The 23,965-nt window shown below is 40.8% G+C and overlaps 3 protein-coding genes across 7 annotated transcripts; 2 read left to right on the top strand and 1 right to left on the bottom strand.

Annotated features, from left to right (window-relative positions):
* Positions 1 to 82: 82 nt before the first annotated feature.
* Positions 83 to 2,198, top strand: acp5a (acid phosphatase 5a, tartrate resistant). 2 transcript variants are annotated; one of them, XM_047578623.1, is made up of 6 exons: positions 83 to 119; positions 635 to 725; positions 836 to 1,035; positions 1,132 to 1,256; positions 1,345 to 1,690; positions 1,777 to 2,198. In XM_047578623.1, the coding sequence occupies exons 2-6, from the start codon at positions 635 to 637 to the stop codon at positions 2,014 to 2,016; spliced, it is 1,002 nt and encodes a 333-aa protein (XP_047434579.1). In that variant the 5' UTR covers positions 83 to 119; the 3' UTR covers positions 2,017 to 2,198. The 2 variants fall into 2 exon arrangements, with proteins under 2 accessions (XP_047434579.1, XP_047434578.1); XM_047578622.1 differs by lacking the exon at positions 83 to 119 and adding an exon at positions 439 to 500.
* An 11,101-nt stretch (positions 2,199 to 13,299) lies between these two features.
* Positions 13,300 to 16,004, top strand: syce2 (synaptonemal complex central element protein 2). 4 transcript variants are annotated; one of them, XM_047578999.1, is made up of 6 exons: positions 13,300 to 13,378; positions 13,719 to 13,763; positions 14,655 to 14,738; positions 15,044 to 15,114; positions 15,231 to 15,345; positions 15,499 to 16,004. In XM_047578999.1, exons 3-6 carry the CDS (start codon positions 14,664 to 14,666, stop codon positions 15,697 to 15,699), a joined length of 462 nt encoding a protein of 153 aa, XP_047434955.1. In that variant the 5' UTR covers positions 13,300 to 13,378; positions 13,719 to 13,763; positions 14,655 to 14,663; the 3' UTR covers positions 15,700 to 16,004. The 4 variants fall into 4 exon arrangements, with proteins under 4 accessions (XP_047434955.1, XP_047434958.1, XP_047434957.1 ...); XM_047579002.1 differs by lacking the exon at positions 13,719 to 13,763 and having other exon boundaries at positions 13,359 to 13,378; XM_047579001.1 differs by lacking the exons at positions 13,300 to 13,378; positions 13,719 to 13,763 and adding an exon at positions 14,039 to 14,077.
* On the bottom strand, positions 15,906 to 19,930 carry gcdha (glutaryl-CoA dehydrogenase a). Its single transcript, XM_047578998.1, has 12 exons — positions 19,636 to 19,930; positions 19,150 to 19,259; positions 18,936 to 18,968; positions 18,707 to 18,847; positions 18,502 to 18,564; positions 18,169 to 18,339; positions 17,945 to 18,074; positions 17,389 to 17,605; positions 17,182 to 17,285; positions 16,970 to 17,095; positions 16,725 to 16,885; positions 15,906 to 16,467 (listed from the first exon to the last, which is right to left on the bottom strand). Exons 2-12 carry the CDS (start codon positions 19,250 to 19,252, stop codon positions 16,394 to 16,396), a joined length of 1,323 nt encoding a protein of 440 aa, XP_047434954.1. The 5' UTR covers positions 19,253 to 19,259; positions 19,636 to 19,930; the 3' UTR covers positions 15,906 to 16,393.
* Positions 19,931 to 23,965: the final 4,035 nt, after the last annotated feature.

Raw genomic sequence — 23,965 nt, 5'->3', positions numbered from 1 at the left:
GTCTGCCGTGTGTAGTCCTCCTCCTGCAGACTCTCCTCCAGGAACGCTGATAAAAGACAAGGAGGAAGAGCAGTGCGAGTGCGGAGAGTGTCCTGTCAGGTCATCACCAGATATCAGCGGTGAGTGTTTATTTTTTGACATTAATATCTTGGATGCCTATTCCTCACACACGCTGGTGTTGCTTTTACCGCGATGTGCATCAGATACTCCTCTACTTCTGCTTTGAGGTGTCTCTCCTGAGGCTGATAAATGTGACTGACGCTTTATAAGCAGAAGTGTCTTCTTTAAAAGACGCAGACATGAAAATATCTTTGGCGACCTCTGACCCGCTCAGCCTCCGAGACATGGCTGCTTTGATTAGTCTCTATTAGCTCCAGCTGGGACATGTCAACTCCAGGCTGCAGCCAATCACTGCTCACCTTAAGACATAAAGAAACAAGAGATAGGGAAGTTCTTTAGTGCTGTGCGAGGAAATCAGAGAGGAAGCATAGGCTTACATGGTAAGCTGTGGTCTGCTGTGCTGGTTTCATGTTCCTCTAACTGTGTCTTTTTGTAGGCAGGTGTTGTTTTTGATTTTTGACCTAAGAGTTCCAGTTAATGACAGACTTTAACACGTTAAGTTTTGCCTTTACAGATGGCTCTCACTCTTTTATCCATCTTGATTGCTGCCATCCCTGTGGCCTACTGCTATCCAACTGCCTTCCAGGACCTGAAGGAGATAAGTAGTAAGTACACATTTTCATGAGCTTATGTAAACAGTTGTGTATCATCATTAGTCTTGTCCGCCTGGGTCTGAAGTCCTATTGTTTTTTTTTCCCCCCTTCGTTCCACACAGAAAACAGAACCTCCATCAAGTTCTTGGCCGTGGGCGACTGGGGTGGAGTCCCCTATCCCCCGTACATCACCGCTGTGCAGAAGGCTACAGCCCGAGAAATGAGCAAAGTAGCAGAGCAGATGGGAGCTGACTTTGTTCTGGCCCTTGGCGATAACTTCTACTACAAAGGTGTGGACAGTGTGGATTCTCCTCGGTTTAAGGTCAGCTGAGTAACGCTTGTAAACTGCCAAACATTTAATGTTAAAGAGGTGCAATGAGAGCTATAACTTTTTTCCCCTATTGAATCTTCCCATCAGGAAACGTTTGAGTCTGTGTACACTGCAAAGTCTCTCAATGTCCCCTGGTATGTTCTTGCTGGCAATCATGACCATGCAGGCAACGTCAAAGCCCAGATCGACTACAGCAAAAAATCTGACCGATGGTAAGTGGCGGCTTAGAAATTGGCCATTAGACTAACTCATGACTCCAATTCCTGGTTAGAAACTGATTAGTCTTTATTACCTTATTAGGAAATTCCCCTCTTACTACTACGAGTTGAACTTCCGCATCCCCAACACTGGGAAGACCCTGACCATAATCATGCTCGACACTATCATGCTGTGTGGCAACTCTGACGACTATGTGGACGAGAAGCCCCGAGGACCCCTGCGTGCAGTGGACGCCAATCGTCAGCTGGCTTGGCTGCAGGAGAGACTGGCTCGGTCCAAGGCAGACTTCCTGTTGGTGGCAGGCCACTACCCTGTGTGGTCGGTGTCTGAACACGGGCCCACAGAGTGTCTCCTGCAGAGGCTTCACCCCCTCCTGATTAAATATAAGGCTACTGCTTATCTCTGTGGGCATGACCACAATCTGCAGGTCAGCTCTACAAGGATATGTCTTATCGTTTTGTATAGCTCTACATGGCTGCTTTCAGCTCAATCAGCTTTGTCTCTCACTTACAGTACCTTGAAGAGTCTGGTGTAGGCTACGTGGTGAGTGGTGCTGGAAACTTCCTGGATCCTGACGTCCGCCACTGGAATCATGTCCCCAAAGGTTCACTGAAGTTTTTCACCGGACAAGCTTCGACGCTGGGAGGCTTTGTCCACGCAGAGGTCACAAAGAACAAGATGGTCGTGACCTTCTTCCAGGCTAAAGGCACTTCTCTCTATCGCACTGTCCTCTCTCAAAGGGAGTTTGAGTAGCTGGGAATGGACCGGCGGACTACAGCTTAGGTACAATGTCTGTCTGCAGTATAGATGAAAACCAATCACTGTAAATCCTGTTTTTAAAAAGAAAAAAATACGAATTTAACATTTTTAAAAAGAATCGATTAGTTTTACATGTGAATATATTGTGATTAAAATAAATGCTGTTTGTAATGAAATGTTGTGAGCGTGATGTCAGTCTTGTGACTCGTGGGACTGCTGTTTTCACTGTAGCTTCGTCTCATAACTGACTTCTGTTGCATCTCTTGAATATTTTTATTGGAAGAGCTGCAACAGTTTAGTCTGAGAAAGATTCTTCATGTAAATTAACCGCTGAACACAAGTTTTAGAGGAGTTTAGGTTCTATAGTGAGAACGGGTAGTAGCTGCTTCTGGTGTCAACAAATTTACCTTTTTGTTTTGGGAAGGCTCAGATGGTCCTTGTGTATTGGCGCTGCACATTCATCTTGCAGATATGAAATATTCCCAACAAGTACAGATCATTAAAGAGGATCCTTTTAGTTTTCTCACATTGAGAAGCAGAACTGATCATTTCTGTGCACTGCCTGTTTCAGTTTCTGCTTGATGGATTGGATGGCCACCATATGAACACTGATCAAGCATAATGTTATGACCACCTTCCTAGTACTGCATAGGTCTCTCTTGTGCCTCCAGAACAGCTGTGACTTGTCAGAATAGACATGGGCCTTCTCATGGTGTCCTGTGGTGTCTGGCATTTGAATGTTAGTGAGGGCCTTTGGGTCCAATCGGTATAATGGAGAGCCTCTGTGGGTTGTCCCACAGATTTTTGTTTTGTTTGGGATCTAGTGTATTTGGAGGCCAAGTCAACACCTTGTGGTGGTCATATTTTCTATCAAAGATTGTCACAGGGCTCGGGTGTGTGGAACACCAGATCCAAAAGTTTTCCAGCAGAACATTGAATTGTCACAAGGTGGTAAATCTTGACTCCTGTCTGTGAATTTGCAGCTTATAGTTTAGCACGTCTGACACCAAACCATTTCCCAGAATTGTGCTACATTGCTCTGCAAGTGCAGAAGAATGATGCAAACATTTTGATATTAGTACTGTGAATAAATATTGTGACAGATTAAACAACTTAAAAGGTATAGCCTAATCACACGTGCAGATAATCTTGCCCATAGCCATAACTTAGGACACACACCCACACACCACTTAAAAATTCCTTATGCCAAGCATATAAAACCGTATTCATTAGAACAGGAGGACGAACTGTGTACGCTATCGTAGGTGAGGCAACCCCAGAGGCTGGGTAAAAATGACACGCTACAAATAACAGACCTAAAAAATGATACTGAGGTTTTTCACTTGCTGAGAGTGCCAGTGTTTTGTATTGATTTTCTCTCAGCTTCAAGACAAATAATTAAGACCTCAGTTTTGTCCTGGTTGAGCTGTAGAAAATTTGTTGCCATCCATGGCTTGATATCTAAAATACAGTTTAAAGGGGTACCAATTATTGGCCCAGCGTCATCAGGAGACATGGCAATCGAAAGCTGTGTATCGTCTGTGTAACTATGGGAGTTTATGCCATACCTCCTGATGATGCAACCGAGTGGTAGCATGTAAAGATTAAAGTGTTGGGCCTGAAATAGAACCTTGAGGGACACCACAATCCATTTTATAGGCACTTGATTAATGTTCTTCTATGGTAACATAAAATTCTATCGCTAAGATAGGATTTAAACTAATTAAAAACGGTATCAGATATGCCAACCAGATTTTGAAGTCTGTCTAAAAGAGTTGGTGAGAAAACTCTCACCTAGTGGCGATGCTAGCAGCAGCCGGATCCTCACTGTCCAGTTAAACTGTTGTCAGCAGATGATCAATCTTTGTGGCAGCGTCAATATAGACTTAAAAGTGATAAAATGGTTAAAAATGGCTTCAGACGAGGATTAAAGTTGAGTTCAAAGCGATAAGACTGCATCGATCTACTCCGTTTGTTTTTGTTCACACAGACACGACGACCATCTTTTCCCAGACAAAAAAACTGGGAAAACACAGATGGCAAGTAAACTGACCCTAGGGAGAATTGAAATGAAAGAACTGCCATATTTTCTAAGTTGTGACGAGTACACAGTATTTTTAGTATTTTATATAGTGTTTCTGATTCAGATTTCTGAAAATCAGCACAGTGGTGGGTGAATCATGTTGAGGGTAGGCCTCATGCAGCAAAGCCTTGATGGCTAAGAGTAAAGTATTTTATAGACACTGCAGATGGGTAGATCTCAGGATAGAAAGGAGTGAAGTCCTCCCGGCTCTCAATGATGATGTCACATTCCATTATTGAGTCCCTGTTGATGTCACAGTCCTGTGGTTCCAGAGCATTCCGGAGGGGTGTAAATAGCTCACGGAATCATTTCAGATATTTTAATAAAAAGTATTTTCAAAACAACATCCACGTTTGAGTGATGGCAACAAAGACAACCACCGCCATGGACCAAACAAACAGTCCACAGGAAGAAGTGACTCCTCCAACTACAGTGGACATGATTCTTCGGGATTATTGAATCCAACCAGTGGGCCTTTTTGCTCACAGGAAACCCAGACGACAAGACCAGGTACTTAACTAATTTTTATAACTCTTGTGAATATTGTGTATATAGTATATTGTGTTGTATATATATTGTGTATGGTGTTGAATGGCTGTACATTGCTGCTCTTCTGCAAAATTTCCCAGTTTGGGATGAAAAAAGCATATGCCTATCTATCTAGATACATGCTAAGGAGCTGCTAATACACTTGATGGACTTGATGCCCATTACCTCATCAATGCTGGCAGAGGAGAAGATGAGATGAGTTAAGTCTTGCTGTCGTCCAGTTTGGGGGAGGCACTACCTCAAACTTTTCCTCAAGTTATGGTTGTTCCAGATGAGGTTTTTCATGAGATCTTGCACTCTTTCAGAAGCATTATGATCAGAGTAACAGCAGCAGTATGTGTCAAGACCATGCTCCTTGCTAGCACTCACCCAAAGCCATATGGACAGTACAGCACTGCATTCCTAACACTGGTTGAGAAAATGGTCAGATTTTGGCAAGACAAAAATCTTGTCGACATGTCATATGATGCACCCAATCCTAGATTACAGCCTCACCTGTGATCAATAACTGATCAATCAATTAGTGGGTGTGTATAAAGAGAACCCCAGCACACCAGACCTCAATCACATCAACTGCAACTTGACGTCTGACAACCTAAGATTCACCCTGAGACCAAAGCGTTGATTATCAAGAGGCTGGAGACCAGATCCACTGCTGAGGGGGCTGACACCTTCAATGTGTCCACCAGGCCTGGTCACCTCAAGTCCTCGTGTCAACCAAAACAGTTTGTAGAATTCTGTCTCGAAATGGCCTCAATGGTCGACAAAAGGCAACAAAAGGCAATTAAAAAAACATGTGGCATTTGCCTAGGCCCACAGCCTCCTAAAATGATGGATGCTGGAAAAGCGGCAGAAGGTGGATTTCTCAGATGACTCTTCGGTTGAATTACATCACAACAGACAACAGTTAAGTTTGGTGGCGGAAAAATCATGGTCTAGGGTTACATCCAGTATGGGGGTGTGCGAGAGATTTGCAGGGTATTAGTATTAGTTACCTCTTACATTCCCAACCATAAAAGGGGTCTTCTATCTCTACATCAAAGTTCCTCAAGGTGAAGAAGATCAAGGTCCAGGACTGGCCAGCCCAGTCACCAGACTTGAACATCATTGAGCATGTCTGGGGTAGAATGAAAGAGGAAGCATGGAAGACAAAACCAAAGAATCTTGATGAACTCTGGGAAGCATGTAAAACTGCTTCTGACTTCATCAATAAATTGTGTGAATCCTTGTTGAACCGCATGGATGCAGTCTTTCAAGCTCATGGAAGTCATACAAGGTATTAAATATGGATCTCACAGCACCACTACTTAATTCACTGATGTTATGCAACATGCTTTGTTATTTGAAGTAAATTATTCGTTAAATGTATTAGTATTAGTATATTAAGCATAATTTGGGAGGCTTTTAGCTTTCATATGAGCCATTTCTAAAACCAATGGATTAATTAAAAGTCAGTTGTTGTTTCTACAAAATGGACTTTTGTCAGGGACTGTAGAAAGAATTGCTGAAATTAAATTCTGGGGGCAAAATGAATTCGAAATCACATATTAAACATGCACAAACTAAAGTCTTATTAAAAAATATGGAGAAGGTCTTGAAAAAACTTAACTTCAACATTCTTGTATATACCATGCACATGCACATGCACCATCATGGTTTTAAATGCTGACGTGAGTGGTTGCTGCTGAAGACAGGTGAGGTCAAGACCTCCACGGTGACGGCACTTTTGTCTGTCACAGAGAACCATCTGGCCTGCCAGCAGAGGATTAAGCTGGATGACTGCAGATTGGCAGTGACTGCAGACAGGATAAACTAACCAACCAATGGTAATTAACCTAGAAGGGAGCCAATGGCCCTGAACAGGCGTGTTTCTATTTTTCCTTCCATCTTCTCCTGACATGTTGAATTTATCACCTATTACTTCCATACTTGGAAATATGTTCTGTGTAAGTAGAATGTCATTTTAATCTGAAGTTTTAATTTTATGTTAAATATTGTTTGATGTAAATCTACAGAGATGTGTTTTCCTTATTTTTTTCTAATCTTTAATAGTCTGGCTTTGATATCATTACTAAAAGCTGTCTTGAGCCAACTCGTGGCTTTACAGCCTGCTGCTGTAATGCTGTGTCATGCTGTGCCAATGAGAGGTCAATTGAGGTAATCTGTCACCTGTCCTTAAAAAGCAAGTAGGCATCAATTAACCCTGATTTACGTAAATCCACATCAGATCCAAAAGAACGCTTCGCTTGGTTGCATGTCAAGACAGACACTGATGATACAACACTGTTTGAATTCACAGCCACAAATCGGTTTGCTCTGGATGTCCCAATGTGTTATCAGATCAGACTCATGGGTTAAGTGACTGTCATGGATGTTTTTACGAACAATACAGAGTATTTTAACCTAAAAGTTCAGCTCCACTTGGACTTACAGAGCTTTATACTGAATCTGAATGATTGTTTAATTGTCTGGTGCCGACCATTGCAGTGCTTGTTCAGTTTCATTGTTCTCATGGGATAACTCAGTGGGACGGTGTTTTCACAAAAACCTCTGAAAATCCACTGTGCACATTCTGATCCACACCAAAACCTGACCAGATACAAAAGAGCAACTTAAGAGACAGATACTTACCCAAGATGTAGATGTAGAAAGACAAATAACAAAACAAACAAACAAAAAATACTTAAAGAATGGGGTCTTGTTTCCCCAAAATCTTAACATTAATCAATAACAGACTGAATAGAAAACTTTTGTTTCATGGAGTACTCATAGGTTCTCTGAGATGTTACAATCAGATATTGCTTTTCTTGGCCTTTTCAGTGGAAGTAAACTATTGGTATCCACATGCTTTACCTCATATTTGCACAGTACTGTTTAAAATTTTCCTATGTTCATGTTATGGAGATTGCAGGGGATTTACAATCCACACATTGAAGATGTGCCCAAAAACAGGCAAATAGAGAACATTTGTCTTTTATTCATGTGATCATAAAAAATAGAGTGATTTTAAGTGGCTTTCCAGTGTGTCTCAAAAAAGCCCCTAAAAAGTTGTATGGAAAGGAACTTTCTGACACAAATGACAAGAGTGTTCTGGTTCAAAAAAGGGACTTATTAATACTCTTTGTGACTCGGTAGGAAAACTATGTGCTCCTGTGAATGACCACAAGACGCCTGACGTCACTTCTATCTAATTAAAGGGAACACCAAATCAGAGCTTAATATGCATAATGTTTTAAAACATTACGCTTTACATTACTCGATAACAAGAAAAATCAATCCAAAATTATGCAAATATTTCTATTACTTATCTTTCACAATGTGGCGGTCATAGTGATTGTGTTGCTAACACCTGGATGTATGATAAATAAATGGCAAGAATATGTAACTTATATTTACATGAGATCTTAAAGTTAACACAAGAAACCCAATACCCAAATGACAACAATACACAGTTAATTTACGCTCTCTATCTTTTTTTTTTTTACCGATCCAGTGACGAGCCACTGCTTGGCCTGAACCTCCAGACACGTGTCCATATTCAGCTGATGTGTAGCTGAACTATTTGACTGTTTTACCACCTGCCACCAAATGTCCAAAACTGCACCGCAGTAATCCTGTCCTCACATGTTCCACTTCAAAATGCGGACAACCCCGGCTAATCCTAAAATGCCTCTCGACGCTGGTGAGTACAAATGAAAAGCTGATTTAACAGACCTCCGTTAGCATTGAATTCATCTGTTTTGTGGATCAGACGGTGCAGGATCAGCCGGTTACACAAGGATTGAAGTAAAAGTTGGGTGAAATGTTGGGGCCTTTTTGGTGGAGTTGCCATGTTCTCGCTGTGTCTGCGTGGGTTGTCTCTGGGTACTCTGGCTTCCTCCAACTGTTGCTGTCTCTATTGTTTGTCTCTGTTTTAGTCCTGTGATAGACTGGAGACCTCTCCAGGGTGTACCCCGCCTCTCACCCAACGACAGCTGGGATAAGCTCCAGCCCCACCCTCGACCCTCCAGAGGACAAGCGGTTACACAAAACGAACGAACGAACTTGCAGGTTGAGACGTCGGGTTGAACAGTTTTTATAATTTCGATGGGATGGCATGATTATCTGACAGCTCATGTGGTCTACGAGTGTCCTCAGGGTCTGACCTTCCCGGAGCCCTTACAGATCCCAGGTTAAGCCGTGACCCCTCTGCTCCTGCTGGAGAGATCATCTCCCACAGTGTCAAACGTGGAGTTCAAATCTCTGGTATCTCCAGCCAGAGGAAATGAGATTAGATCTTTTTCCGGGCAGAGTCTGAGCTGAAAAGACATTTTTAAAAAGGTTCAACTGAAATGGTAAATTGCAGATTGCTTCATACAGAAGAGCTTGGCTTGTTTGACTGAAACAAGTCAGAGGACGTCATATAAAAATAACTGATATGTGTCCGTATGTCCGAGTGCCGCTGCCCTTTCCTGCTTAATCCCAATCACACAAGTCTTCTCAGACAAAGTCAGCCACGTTGCACTTAAATCAGACCCACTCCCCCATTCACTGCTGACTGGATCTTCGTCATCTGCACAGACTACTAACAATCAATAACAATGTTCGATCCTGAATCCACTCAAACTGGGCTTCCGGCGTCCGATTATCTAATTTCCCCTCTCAAAAGTAATAAAAGGATGTTGTATTAAAGGCTAAGCTGCTCATCTAATCTTCTCATTCTAATCCCTGTCCCTGACTGAAAACGCGGACCCTGGGATTTACGGACACAAACAGCTATGGTACTGTGTTGCACCCCAATGTTAAAGGACAATGTTTCTCCAGAGAAAGACCGTAAAGATTAAATATAATAAGTAGTTGTAGTAGTTACAATAATGATAATGTCGTACGGACGGAAGGATGAAATAATATTGAAAAATGAAATTTGAAAGTGCGGAACAATACGAATAAAAATGGTGAACTGGTTCAAATGTGTCAGTGTTCTAGTGATTTTTGAGCCCAAGGATTTCTGTATTTAAGCCGATATCCTACTTAAAGTGGGACCTGAAATCTGTCCTTTTGTGTTGTGTAACTGTGTTCTACACACACATTTTAACAGTTTCATAATCTATCTATCTATCTATCTATCTATCTATCTATCTATCTATCTATCTATCTATCTATCTATCTATCTAAGATAGATAGATATACACATATATAATGTGATTATTAAATATAAAAAAAATATTTTGTCTTTGTATTTCTTCTGTTTTTGAGGTTTCCATTTTTTGAAGCAACCTTTCAGTCTTTTAAGGTTTCACACAGTCACCTTAAGGCACCATCTTGACTAATTGAATTAACTGCACCCTATTAGTTGGCAACTTAAGCCAATCCTCCCAATGACCTGAAATATATTTAGTGTCAGAATAAGGCAGAGTATGCAAAGGTTACCTTAGTAGACATCATCATTAACCTTTATTTGTCACAGAAAAAATAAAACCAACACAAAGCTCCCGGTGTATGCATTGTTTGGGTATATGCAGTACAACACATTTAGGAATCACTCAGTTGAAGCTAGATCTAATGTTCATGGGAGTGGCTGTGGCTCACATGGCTGCCCACTAATCCCAGGGTTGGCAGTTCAGTCTCTAGCCAGTTACCGCTGACCAAAGGGTCCTTGGGCAACACACTCACACCTGAAGTTGCTCCCAATGGCAGGCGAGCACCTTGCATAGCAACTTTGACGATCAATATGCGAGTCAGTCTGTTTGAATGAGACGCACTACAAAGTGCCTGGAGGGCCACTAAGGTAGAAAAGGTTCATGAGTGCAGACTATTTATGGAGGTTCATGGATAAACATAACCATAAATATGGATTATTTTAGTTTGAATAACTCTTCTACATCAAAAGTTACTTACATCAGCTAAAGATCTTGAGTCAAAACAAAGGTGACAGTTCAGTCTGATGTGACCACTGAGTCTGGTAGTAAAAGGAGAATGATCACGGTGTTAACTTGGCACAAATCCACAGGGAAAAGTAACTAGTGGCTGCAGCCCAACTTAGTATCCCCGGCTCGGTCAAATAACGTGTCTCGTGCCAACAGTAGTACATCCACGCAGGCAAACTGGCCATAATGACTTCTTGTACGTTTCCTGTCTGTTTTCATGTGACATTCTTGGAGAATGGGTAGAAGGTATTTTAGAATTAAAAAAAAAAAAAACAAGGAGCTAAATGAGGGGATGTACACTGTGAAAACTGTGCCTCAGGCATCGCTCTCCCTCGGGATTGGCTGATTGTAGGAGGGGCTTCCCATGCTGAGGGAGTTGGGCAAAAATGAAGGTATGTATGGGATGACGGACATCAGAGGGCTGGACAACGGGCTCTCGTGTGGTGTTGTCATTGGGATCATGATGTCGTCCTGGTCCCACACGTGAAAGGCATTTGGGTGGGAGTGGCTGAGGGCAGGTGGCATGTGGAGGGGGTTGGCACCCTCCAACTCTCCTTCTTTTTTCATCTCGTCATCAACGGGGCCCAGCAAACAATCTGTGGGTGGGCAGAGAGGGAGGGATGAAGGCACAATAATACACTGCCACTGTCCACGTTCTAATCCCCACAGTCTTTAAAGAGCTGTGAGGTTCTATTTTCACCTGATGAATACCTAAGTAATGAATGAATGAATGTCTAATACTAAATGGCTAAAACAGGCAGCATTCTATCAATGTAATCTAAACTGTACATCTCTAAACCTTGTAATAACAAAAAACAATGTTTTTGGACCTGTCCTAAAAATGCTGAGCTGCAACTCCACCACGCTTTATCGTACAAAAATATAACAATGCTACATTACACTTTTTAGCCACAGTAGTGCATTGAACGTGCCGCAAATTTCTCAAAACCGCAGCAGGTTACACTTTAATGAAAGATACAGTCTGATCCCAGAACCCAGCTCACTGACTCTAAACCAAATGTGCTTTGTTTCTCTCTGTGAAGCATTCTCCTTCGACACTGCAAATACAGATAAAGCTGGTGTTCTGTATTCTGCTGTACCTGTTATATCCAGCATGAGGTCTTTGATGAGGTGACCCACGATGGCGTACGCCACAGCAACCACCACCAGTGCAGCCATCAGCAGGTAGATAACAGACTTGGGCAGCTGGATGAGGTCCCTGGGTGGAGGCTTGTACTCTTTGTACAGAGGCTCTATGTTGTGAACCAAAAACTGGAAGGACTTTCCGCCTTCATTTGTGTAGTTGAAGCTGTCCATTTTCCCAGAGTAGTCAGCTTCTGCGTCCGCCACCGAAACTGAGGTTATTCCATCGTAGTCAGTGCAAAAGAAATCCCACTTTCATCAAATGTCTAGCTGAGATGCCAACTCCCTAAAATGCAGAGAGGAAGGTTCAAAGACCATGGCTTAAGAGGTAAAACTCTGATGTCATTTAAAATATCAAATCCAGTCAGAGAATAAATTCACCCACCTGTCACAACTAAGTACTTGCATCTTCGGGATTAAAAACATTTAGATCTTTGCATTTTAACTTAAACGACGCAGTTAATGACTCGTAACATCAGGACATGACAGTACAGCCTCAGGGCTTCTCTGCTATGAGCTGTGTCCTCTGTGCTGAAGTAATCCAGACTGTGGGCAGTGACACAGAGAGAGACAAAGGAGGGGAGGGGAAGGATTATGCCTTAGATCACAGCAGCAATCAATCAGCCCCTAAGAGAGTACCAAATCCTCAACAAGCACATAAGGGCTTTCTCTGCTCACTCAACACACACATACATCACTTCATACATACACACAGTAACAAAATTTGTACACACCAATTATTTACTTTATTCTATTCTTGCAATTTTATACACCATACAACAGAAGTTCTGAACACAACTAGAAAGGTCTACAGTTTCCAACTTTGTCAAAAATTAATTAACAAAGCTTCGGCGACATGGCGTCTGTTGACATGTTCTGTATCCACACATCTATGATAATTCAGGCTCTATTCACTTCATCTCTTTTGCTTTTCCATGCTGTTGAAATCTCAAATTTCACTTTCAGTGTCATTACTGATGTACAAAGAGCGATTTGCCCCATTGGTTCTCTGTGCAAATAATTCCCTGTTCTTTAAATTTATTGCAATTCTGTCACTCTGCCTTTTAATCTGTCTGTCGTGCACTCCTCCTCCTCCTCCTCCTCATCTCCACCTCATCCTAGTTACACAGCACAACTGAAGTCTCACTCAGCTTAACTCCTCCAACACCACCACCAGTGTCTGTTGAGGTCCTGTCCACATCTACCACCTTCGTCTAGGTCTCTGCTCCATGCTGTGGCTTCTTGTCAGAGTCTAACCACCAAAAGGCTTAATCCCACACTCATGTTGCCTCATTCATTTTCATTCTTTAATTCCAAATGATCTCTCCGTTTTGAGCTGTGGTCATCCAAACTGCAACTAAGCAGAAGTTCCCAGTCTCAGAAATCAACACGCATTTATTTAAGACAACAAACTTATGTAAGAACACATTTAGATGCGAGTGTAAATAAAGGGTGCGTTTCAAATTTTAGAATGTGGTTCAACTCATATTCAACAGGCCCCTTTTGATATCTGGCGCTCTGCCTCTTGGTTACAAAGCCTGGAGGTGTTTTGGCTGGATGCCCTCAGGTTGAATATTGCCTTGAATTCTGAATAAATGTCACCGTCAAAGTCACCCACACCATCAGTTCGTCCTTGTTCGCCTTTTCTGGATCTTAAAAGGCACCACAGTTGGAGGTAAAAAAAAAATCTCAATCTGAGCCTTTAAACTTAAATCCAGATTTCTATTGATGTAAGGTTCATTCTGTGTGTGTTTATTGTTTTTGTTTTTGTTTGAAAATCGCTTAGTTTTAATTTTTTTCCCTCTGTCAGCATTGGTCAGCTCTCAGAAGTTCATGTTCAGTCTGTGAAACGTTATATAGCTATAGCCTTAAGGCCTTAACTAATATTTTGAACTAGTCTATCAATTACAAGCTAATCCAACGTTTTAAATGTAAAATACCATAACATTATAATAGTGAACGCTAACAGTGGGGTCTATGAGTTTCATTAGAGGTGGGTTAATTTTTCATTGCAGTGCTGGTGCTTTGATAAATGAACTGACCTCTTCACTGCTGACCAGGTGAGAACATTTCCCCATTTTAAAAATAATCAGTAGATAAACATAAATATGTACATTTAGTAATTCTATATAAATAAGATAAGCTAGCAAGACAGCATATTAGCGCGTAACTAGCTAAAGCTAAGAGCTAATTAAATATATATTTACATGTCAGATATTTAGAAAGCATTCTTTACATAACTATATTGATTTTTGTGCTTTGTGAAGTGTAAAGTTGACAGTAAATAAAGGCAGGACACCGCGTAGAGCTATCAAAGTGTAACACATTAGCGCTAACATAGCCTCTAGAGCTAGCTACAGTTACCTAGCTAACGGTAAGAGGGAGAGAGCTAATTAAATGTTTCTGAATGTAATATTATGATAATGTATTTTAAACACATTGCCCAGCATATATGACTATGTAGGTGTGCGGTAGGCGAATTACGAAGCAATTTTTGTTTGTAAAAGTAGTAACAACACACGACAACAGCTAACAAGATGTAGCATATTTTCACATAACGAGCTAGTGCACAGCTAGCATGGTTTAATAATGAGCTAGTTAATCTATTCTAATTTAGAGGTTTGCTAAATACAAAGCTGAAGCTAACTTCAGTTTGTAATCGCAGTTAGCTACAGTTATCTAGTAATATAGTCTAAAAACTCGCCAAATATAATTTCCTCAATATAACTACATAACCGTATTAATTGTGTGGTTTGTACTGCGTGTTAAAATTGAAGGTAACCGTACATTTTACAGATAAGGTAAAACGTGTGAGAAAAGGTGTTTGTAGCTAAGTTAGCTGTGGACTTCAACTAGCTAACCTGCTGTGCTAATATAATATCGAAAGACTTTTACAAGAGGAGATGTATATATATTTCTAACATGTGTGACTACTTTTTTATTCGTCTAAGAGTCAGAAAATGGATTTTATATTTGAAGACCTGCAATCCACTTCGCATACTACTCCCAAGAAAGGGATGGAAAACTCACAAAGGGTAATGTGATCACATAACATTGAAATATATGCTATAAAATAACTATCTTAACTATCAGATTGTGAGACCAGGATGTTATGTGAATAATATACACATATTTTGTGAACAATATCTGATCTCCTAAGAACAAAATGACCGCATGAATAGAGTGTAAAAATGTAAATAAATCATTCCTCAGTATTTAATTGTTCACACAACATATCCTAATTCTAACACAACAATATACACAACAGCTCATAAGCAGACAAACAGAAAAAAATAAATAAAACACACTTTTTTTTAATGAATACTTTTTGTTAATACAGACAGAAGACGTTGATTGTGATCAATCAAGAGGGGAATCTTCAAGTATGAGCATTCAAGAGCAGCATGGCAGGTACAGAATAACTTTTCAAGTCTCACTTGCGGAGGCTGTTGTTTCCCAAACAACAAGGCGTTGGGTAAATTCAACCTGTTTTAATGTCAGCATTTTTACATTAACATCTGTCGTAGCTCAAGCATAGATGACATCAGCAGAAAAGCGCAGGAACTGGTAGAAAAGATTAACCACAGCAGAACCAGAGACCAGGATGTGATGGACAGCTTTCAGGAGAAGCTAGTGGAGAAGGTACAAAACATATTTGATGCACCTGGTCCAAGTCAACATTGTGATTATTGAAATCAAAAAGTTAATTGTAGCTTGATACCAACGCGTCCTGTCTTATGCCTTTCAATCAAAGTTTCTGATGTAGTGAATGATCTGATTATTTCCCTCACTTAGGTGACAGGGATATGCCAGCAAATGAAGGAGCACATGTACACAGTCTATGAGGAAAACAGTGATGAGATGCAGGTGAAGCTGCAGGAGCTGTCAGAGGTGCTGGAGAGTTGTACTAAGCTCAACCATGAGCTCCAAGAGGCCACTCGAGCCCTGACATGTCTCAGAGAAGGCCTGGCCATTAGCCATGCATCCGAACCGTGACATACTAGTTATCATCTGTTCGATAAGTCTGTTCTGACCTAGTTATTCTGAACGTGTTCTTTTGTTTATTATACTGAAAATTCAAATTAGCTTATATGTGCAAAATATGGAGTTTAAATAGTTTTGGTTCTCTTTTTGGGTTTGTCTTCTTCTTCCTAGAAGCTGTTGTTGGTTTTAGGACAGTCATTGAGGTCAAACCTTATGACTGGTGAAAAAAAAAAAAAAGAATCCATGTTGTTTTTATTGTTCTTGTAGCAACTTGTTGATTCAATAAATAATATAAGCACAAAGGTGGACAATATAAACTGAATTATTTCTCCCATTTCTCCACATCATACATACACATATTTGTAATGGAAACTTTAGATGTATCTTCAAAATAAATGTACTTAATTGCATTTCAGCTACACTCATCTTCTCACTCATTCAAAGCCATTTATTTACATATCAAATCATCACAAAATGCGCATAAAGCCAACACTTTTACATGCACTGTGCCTTAATATAATATATATACTTAAGTACAGTTTGGCAGCATTTTAACTATACAAATAGTTGGACCCAATGCTTTGTTAAGCTGACCTTAAACGGACAGTTTCCTGATGAAGTCCTAATGATTCCTCCCACCACAGGAAGCGCATATTAAGCATGATATTATACAGTACTTTTCCACATCACTTGTTTTACTTTCCCTTTACTTTCCAACAGTGAACGACTGCAGCCCAGTGATGGCTCTGCCCAGGATCAAGGCATGAATATCATGAGTTCCTACAAAGAAGAGAATACATGAACAAAAAATTGTCATTTTCATATATTAAATACACTTGATTTGTCGATAACAATATTTTGCAATAGTTGAGTGACTATTTTTACACCACAAAATACAGTTAAGTTTTAAAAATGGGTGACCATCCTGGGTGTCCATAACATACATGTGTACGTTGCTGACATCTGGTGGTAGATTATGGAACTGCAGCCAAAGGGCCTTTACACACACACACAAACAGACAGACAGAAAGACCTACCCTCATATGTGTTGACAGCCTCGAGGTTCATGACGTGACGGATGATGTGGTATTCATCTGCAATGCCATTTCCTCCCAGCATGTCTCTGGCTTGTCTGGCGATATCTAGCGCCTTGCCACAGCTATTCCTCTTCAGCATAGAGATCATCTCCGGTGCTGCTCTATAATGATGAGAGTACACTCATTACAGAAAAACTGTTGTTCAGTGAACAGAAATGAACCTAGAAGCCAGGATGGGTTCTCACTTCTTCTCGTCGATAAGTCTTCCCAGGGCCAGACATGACTGCAGCCCGATGGTGATCTCTGTCAGCATGTCAGCCATCTTCTTCTGCATCAGCTGGTTCCTGGCCAGAGGCACGCCAAACTGGATTCTGAATGGGGAACAAAAAGGCATGAAAAAAGGACAAAAATGGTATGGTTTTTATCGTGGTTTTTATATTGACATAACACTGTTTACCTGTCCAGAGTGTACTGTCGTGCAGCGTGGAAGCAGAATTCTGCAGCTCCCAGAGCTCCCCAGGCGATACCATACCGAGCATTGTTCAGACAACCAAAGGGGCCCTGGTCCACAAGGATAACCACAGAAGGAATTTTAAACATTAGTATTCAGTGACAATAATGCTTCAATCACAGTTGAATTAGATCTAGAAGAGGGGCCACTTACAGCAAGACCAGAGACATTAGGCAGCAGGTTCTCCTTTGGAACCTCTACTTCATCCATCAGGATCATACCAGTGGCAGACGCCCTCAGGGAGAACTTCCCCTCAATCTTAGGGGTGGCAAAACCCTTCATTCCACGTTCCAAGATGAAACCGCGTACTCTGCCATCTTCACACTTTGCCCACACCACTGCGATGTCTGCCACAGGGGAATTTGTTATCCTAGCAGAAGAAGGAGAGTGAGAAAAGTCAGCAGAGAACTGGATTATTGCAGATTTTAATGTTTAACCTGCTGAAGTAGAGCATGCTTTCGTAACTTATATGAGCTGAAGGATCTTTTTTTTATACCTGACCACTTTGACCTCACAGAACTGAGTCAAATATAGCTGTGAAAAGCTGGAGGTGAATCTGTTTTTTTTTTTTTTTTTTTACTTTGAGGTTTGCTCATGTGTCAGTTCTCTTTGCTGTGTTTCACTATCTCACATTTGTCCAACTTCAAGCTGCTTTGCTTTGAGACACTTCATCAGGACGGCCACGTCATGCATTTGCCTGCCTACTTACCAGGTCTTGGCTCCGGTGATGGTGAAGGTATCACTGGATGGGTTGTACTTGGCCCTCGTCTCCATACCACTTGGATCACTGCCGTGGTTTGGCTCTGTCAGGCCAAAGCAGCCCAAGATTTCTCCCCGAGCTGCAGTACAAATGAACACAAAAATGAAGTTATCTTCAGGTTGCCCTTTGTCTTTTTAAATGTCATGGACAATTGTAGGAAATGTTGCACTTACCAAGCCGGGGCAGGTACTTCTCCTTCTGGGCATCTGTGCCGTAAGCATTGATCGGGTGCATGACCAGTGAAGACTGGACACTCATGACGGACCGATAGCCGCTGTCCACTCGCTCGACCTCTCTGGCAATCAAACCGTACGCCACGTAACTAGTGCCTGCACAGCCGTACCCTGCAGCGGAAACAAAAAAAAACAAAAAGCAGAGTCTGTTTCTAAAAAGACCCAGTGAGAAATAGTGAACATGACAAAGACTAAAGGATAAGAGTGGTGTTAAGGCACATGTCAACGTCTGGTGTAACTGTTTCCTCCATCACAGAAGAGGATTTTTTTTACCTTTAATAGTTGGGCCTAGGACGCCCATCTCTCCCATCTCTGAGACAATCTCACGGTGGAAATCTGACATGTTTGAAAAATACAAAATGACAAATATTTAGATCTTCTTACACACCTTTAATAATTGAGTAGGAATTCAACTATTCTGCGTAATGCTAAAACTGTTCTCAATAAATGAGACACCTAATATCCCTGTTTAGCTTACGTTCATTTCTGTTGGCCATGAGGATACGTGGCATGAGCTTTTCCTGGCAGTAATCACGAAAGGAGTCTCGGATCATGATCTCCTCCTCTGTAAGTTGACCCTCCAGATCCAGAGCATCCCGCCAGTTGAAGGCCACCTTGGCTGGTGTTCAGGAAATGTACACGTTATGTCACCATCACATGCATGCACAACGGAACATGTGAGGGAACGCAACCAAATTTATACTCACATGTCTTAGCCGGCTTTTTGACTTCTTCAGCATCTGGAGGACACAGTAAAAGTGTTGTGGATTACGCAGCATCTAAGATAAACCTAGAGAACTTATTTCCAGTTTTACATCTTGTTCCCTTCACCATGGCTCTTTGGTGTTTCCCTATAGACTGTGAGGCCTTCCCACTTACTTCCTATATATCCAAACAACTGATCAGGAGTTTTAAATGTACCTTTTGTGGCTGCAGCAGCAGTGCCTTGAGCTCTGGACGCGGTGATGACAGCACATTTTTGGCTGTTGGAGAGCAGACGTGTGACAGCGCCTCTGAGAGCCATGTCTTAACTGAACATAGACAAAAAGAAGCAGAGACACGTTTGTGGTATATTGTGATACTTTTAACCTTAAAGTGGATGCACTAGATTAAGACACAGTGTATGTTGATTATACTGTTTTCTATTTTATTACATCCTGCTTATTTTTAGTTTTATTTTAATCTAATCTTATACTATTTTATCTTTCCTTTTACCTTTATATATATTACAATATTGTTAATTAGGCATGTGGTGTTTTAATAGGCTGTAATCACGGTGTTATCATTGGTTTCAAACAGTACATAAACTGTAGCCTGTTTACAATGCTTCACACATTTCACAACACACATGATGTCCTATGAGCAGTTACATCGACATCAACATGCAGATATTTCGCTCCACATTACCTTTCAAATGCTCCCGGTGGGTTTATCAGTCGGTCCGATGATGGTTCAGCGTGACTTGGTCCACATAAAAAAAGTTGCTTAAGTAATAGTTCAGCCGGTGAGACGTCACACGGACACGTTAGCGTCAGAAGTGGGAGCGTCTTTCCGCCATAGCAGGTGAGGCAAGACACAGTGCGCAGACGCACGACTACAAAGTTACGCAACTCGTTACGCAACTACCTTTCTGTCCGCGACTGAATAGTAAGTGTATGAAGAGGTGAAGACTGGGTTTGAGTCTCCTAATTTACTCTGAATTTGATCTTTACTGAAGTTACAGCAGGTCCGTGAACTGAATGTTTGTCGCACAGTTCCACACTCAAAATGGCGTTTTTGGATGGATGCGTGGTGTGGAGAGTGGAGAGTGACGAGGGAGTCGTCCCTCAAGCTTCCAGCTCATTGGCTGGTAAAATAAGGAGCCATGTGCAGAATGCCTGGCATGTATCTAGGTTTTGTAAGTGTCACAAGGAAGTCCATGGACACCATAGCTGAGAAACAAGTCATGCAACAGCAGCAGTAATGGTATATAGATAGATATTTTATTTATCCCTTGGCCCATTGGTGCTTGGAGTGTTATTTACTTTGGAAAACCTAAGAAAGATTTTGCACTTAGACATTGTAAGTAAATTCTACAAGGACGATCATCAATTAAACCTTACTTGCGGGATATAAGTTACTTTTACTAGCAAACCTCAGGTAATTTACTGATTATTATTAATATGGACAGTGACTTGTACTCTCCCCTTCTTTGTAAGTTTTACTCAGACTCTGACTGCTTCAAACTGAAAAATCCCACCTTAAATCAAGGTCATTTTCAATACCTTTTCTCACTTTTATATATGGACTATATGTAAGTTACATTTACACAGCATTTTACATACTATTCTGCAGTTTAAATGGCCTAAATTTGTTCGTAATGTTTTTGTGTATTGAAACAATGACTTTAAAAAAACAAGGCAACCAAGTTTTTCGATAAAAGATTTTCAATTCAATTCAATTCAATTCAGTTTTATTTATATAGCGCCAATAACAATACAAATCGTCTCAAGACGCTTCACAAAAACCGGCCTGCAACCTCCAGAGCAAACCTGAGGGCGACGGTGTCAAGGAAAAACTCCCTTTTAACAGGAAGAAACCTTGAGCAGAACCCAGCTCATATGGAGGGACCCATCTGCCGAAGGCCAGCCGGGTAGAAACAGAGAAGATAGAGAGAAAAGAAGAACAGGAGAAACAAGATAAACAAACTGCTGTCATAGATACATACATCAAGCTGAAGGAAACATGTAGGATCTAATAATATAGCACATAAGTGATGATCTATGAGACAATTTGTGAGTATAACAGGAATCATGGGCAGCTTGGTGAACTGTTCATCCAGGTAGGAGTGGACAACTGGAGGAGGCCATGAAGAATGGGGAAGATGTAGTTCACTGCATTTTTCATGTCAGGAATATGATTTAATTCATTGACATTTTCAGCCTTAGGTGTCCAATATTTGCTTAATTCTGTCAATTTTCATTTTTTGCTTTTCATGCATTAAACAAAATTTCATCAAGCAATATACAATTTTTTATCATTCAAGTAAACATATTTTGTTAAATTTAGACAAAAATTTTAGTTCTGTGATTCCTTTTTTTTTTTTTTATCATATTGATACATCACACAAGAATGCTCGGCATTTGTTTGTTGTTGCCTGAACAAGGACAGAAACTGTCAACCAGCAGGCAAAATAAAAAGATTTTAATCCCATTATCATGACTTGCCATGGGGATTTCTTTTCATATATATATGTATTTTTTTTTTTGATTGGTGGAAATGGGCTTCCATGTATATATTACATCTTTGTTTGTTAAAAAAAAGAAAAACAAAGCATATGAAGCATTTTTGAAATTTAGATTTGGAAAATATATTGTTCAAAGGCACCAATAAAGGCTCCATTTTCAAAAATGGGGATTTTATATTTTATTTTATGGTTCAAGCAAGTTGTATTTAAAAGGAAAGTGAATAAGAATACAACATAATGCAGTCATTATATATAACTGTGATCTGAAAATGTTTGAATTTACCTTGTAGTCCTTGATGAGTTCCCCTGAAGACTCCCCCAAAAATTCCATCAGGGCGCGCATAATGGGCTGCCGTCTCGCTTCAACATGTCGCTGACAGAAGATACTTGTGTAGGAAGTACCATATGAATTCACTTATCTAAACATGTTGTGAAAAGAAGCAGCATTACTCATCATCACTCATCTTTGATGCCATTTCCTCCCAGCATGTTTGGGCATAATGTTGCTGAACTTAGACCTGAGCAACTGCAGCGAACACCCAGATCATATCACTGCCCCCACAGGCTGGTACAGTAAACACTAAGTATGATGGGAGCATCACTTCATCTGCCTCTCTTCTTACCCTAATGCCTCATCACTCTGGAACAAAGTAAATCTGGACTCATCAGACCACATGACCTTCCTCCATTGCTCCAGAGTCCAATCTTTATGCTCCCTAGCTAATTGAAGCCTTTTTTACTGGTTAGCCACACTGATTAGTGGTTTTCTTACACAGCTGTTCAGTCCTAGTCCCTTGAGTTTCCTTCACATTGGGTGTGTGAAAATGCTCTTAGTTTCGGTATTAGCTGTTGTTTTTCTTCATTTAGACATGTTTAAGTGGTCAACCAGGATTGTTTTCTCACCACATTTCTTCCTCAAAGACAATGGTTCCCCATTATCCTTTCGCTTTTTAATAATGCGTCCGACACCAAGTTTTTTTTTTAGTTTTGCTTCAGTCTCCTTAGATGTTTTCTTTGCTTGATGCATACCAATGATTTCACCCCTCTCGGATAGACTAACATCTTTTCCACAACCACGGGATGCGTCTTCAGACATGGTTGTTTAAGAAATGAGAAGCTACTCATTGCATCAGTTGGGGTTAAATAACTTGTTGCCAGAAAGTAAATCACTCATTATCCAAGTAATTATCCAACAAGAAGGCTGTACCTATTTGCTTAGTTAAATCCAGGTGGTGATTTTATTTTTGGCCTGGCAGTATCTAATGTTGTATAAAAACCAAGCAGATAGTAGCAGCAAGTAGTAGCAGCAGCAACCATGACATTGTAGAGTCATGTAACCTGAGGGACAAACAACCTCCTCAACCTGAATTGTATGGCTTTAATCTGGAAGATCATGTTATTTAACTTTTATGTGATTGGTTTGTAAGAAAAACTCTGCAGGTAATTTTAGAAAAGAGAACAACTGGACAAAGTCATAAATGAAATGTATATAACAACAGTAATACGCCCCTTAGTTTTAAGAGAAAGGACAGACTCTTGGCCATTCTTGGCTGCCTCACACTTCATAAGACACCAATTCAAATCAGTTATTAACATTTTTTGCTCACTATCCTTGTTTTCTTAAGAACCCTGATAACATTTCACACCTTTTAAAATATGTCCTAAAAAACCTGTACATGACATTTTTGCGGTAAGTTGAGACGTATAATGATGTCGGATTGTGTCCCAAATGTTTATGATTTCAGATTCTTATTTAATCTCTGTAGGGTTTTTCTCACATTTGTTTTGTGTTTTTATCACAACTTCTGTGTGGATCAAAAAAATAAATAAATGCTTAGATGCTTAAATGTTTAGTGTTCGGACATTATATTGTCATAGGGTAAACAATATTGTAGATTATTTAAGAGACATCAGCAGGACTAGGAAATATAAATGGTAAATTCCTGCAGTGATGATGCCAAAACCTCCATCATCAACACTTGGAGCTTCCTAACATCTGTCAGACTCCACATCCTGGCAGAGAGACTCCCCCAGAACTTCAACATAAGCAGTCAGCTCATACTCTGGATCATGGACTTCCTCACCAGTAGAGCCCAGGACGTCCAGATTAACAATAACCTCTTTGATCTTCTCACCACCTTGATTGCCTCCCCACAGCTTTCTCAGCTGCTCTTCATTCTTAACAGCGACGAGTGCCGATCAACGCACCCCAACTATCACCCGGTAAAGTTTGCTGACAACACGGTTCTCCTGTCCCTCCTGTCCCACGGACCCTCTTTGCAGCAGTTAGCAGAGTAGTCATACTCTTCCTGCCTGGAGCTGAATGTCAGTAAAATTAAGTGGATGGTGGTGACCTTCTCCAGGACCCGAAGAGAACTGGCGGCAACTGTCACCATGATTCTCCGGTCAAGACAGCAGAGGAATACAAATACCTGGGAACCATCCTCGACTGCCAACTGAGGTTCCCCTCCAACACTGAGGGGATCCTGATGAAGTGCCAACAGGGGTTGT

This window comes from Mugil cephalus, chromosome 2, assembly GCF_022458985.1.
Source record: "Mugil cephalus isolate CIBA_MC_2020 chromosome 2, CIBA_Mcephalus_1.1, whole genome shotgun sequence".
Lineage (NCBI taxonomy): Eukaryota > Metazoa > Chordata > Actinopteri > Mugiliformes > Mugilidae > Mugil > Mugil cephalus.
This window is presented reverse-complemented; position numbering and strand designations above follow the sequence as displayed.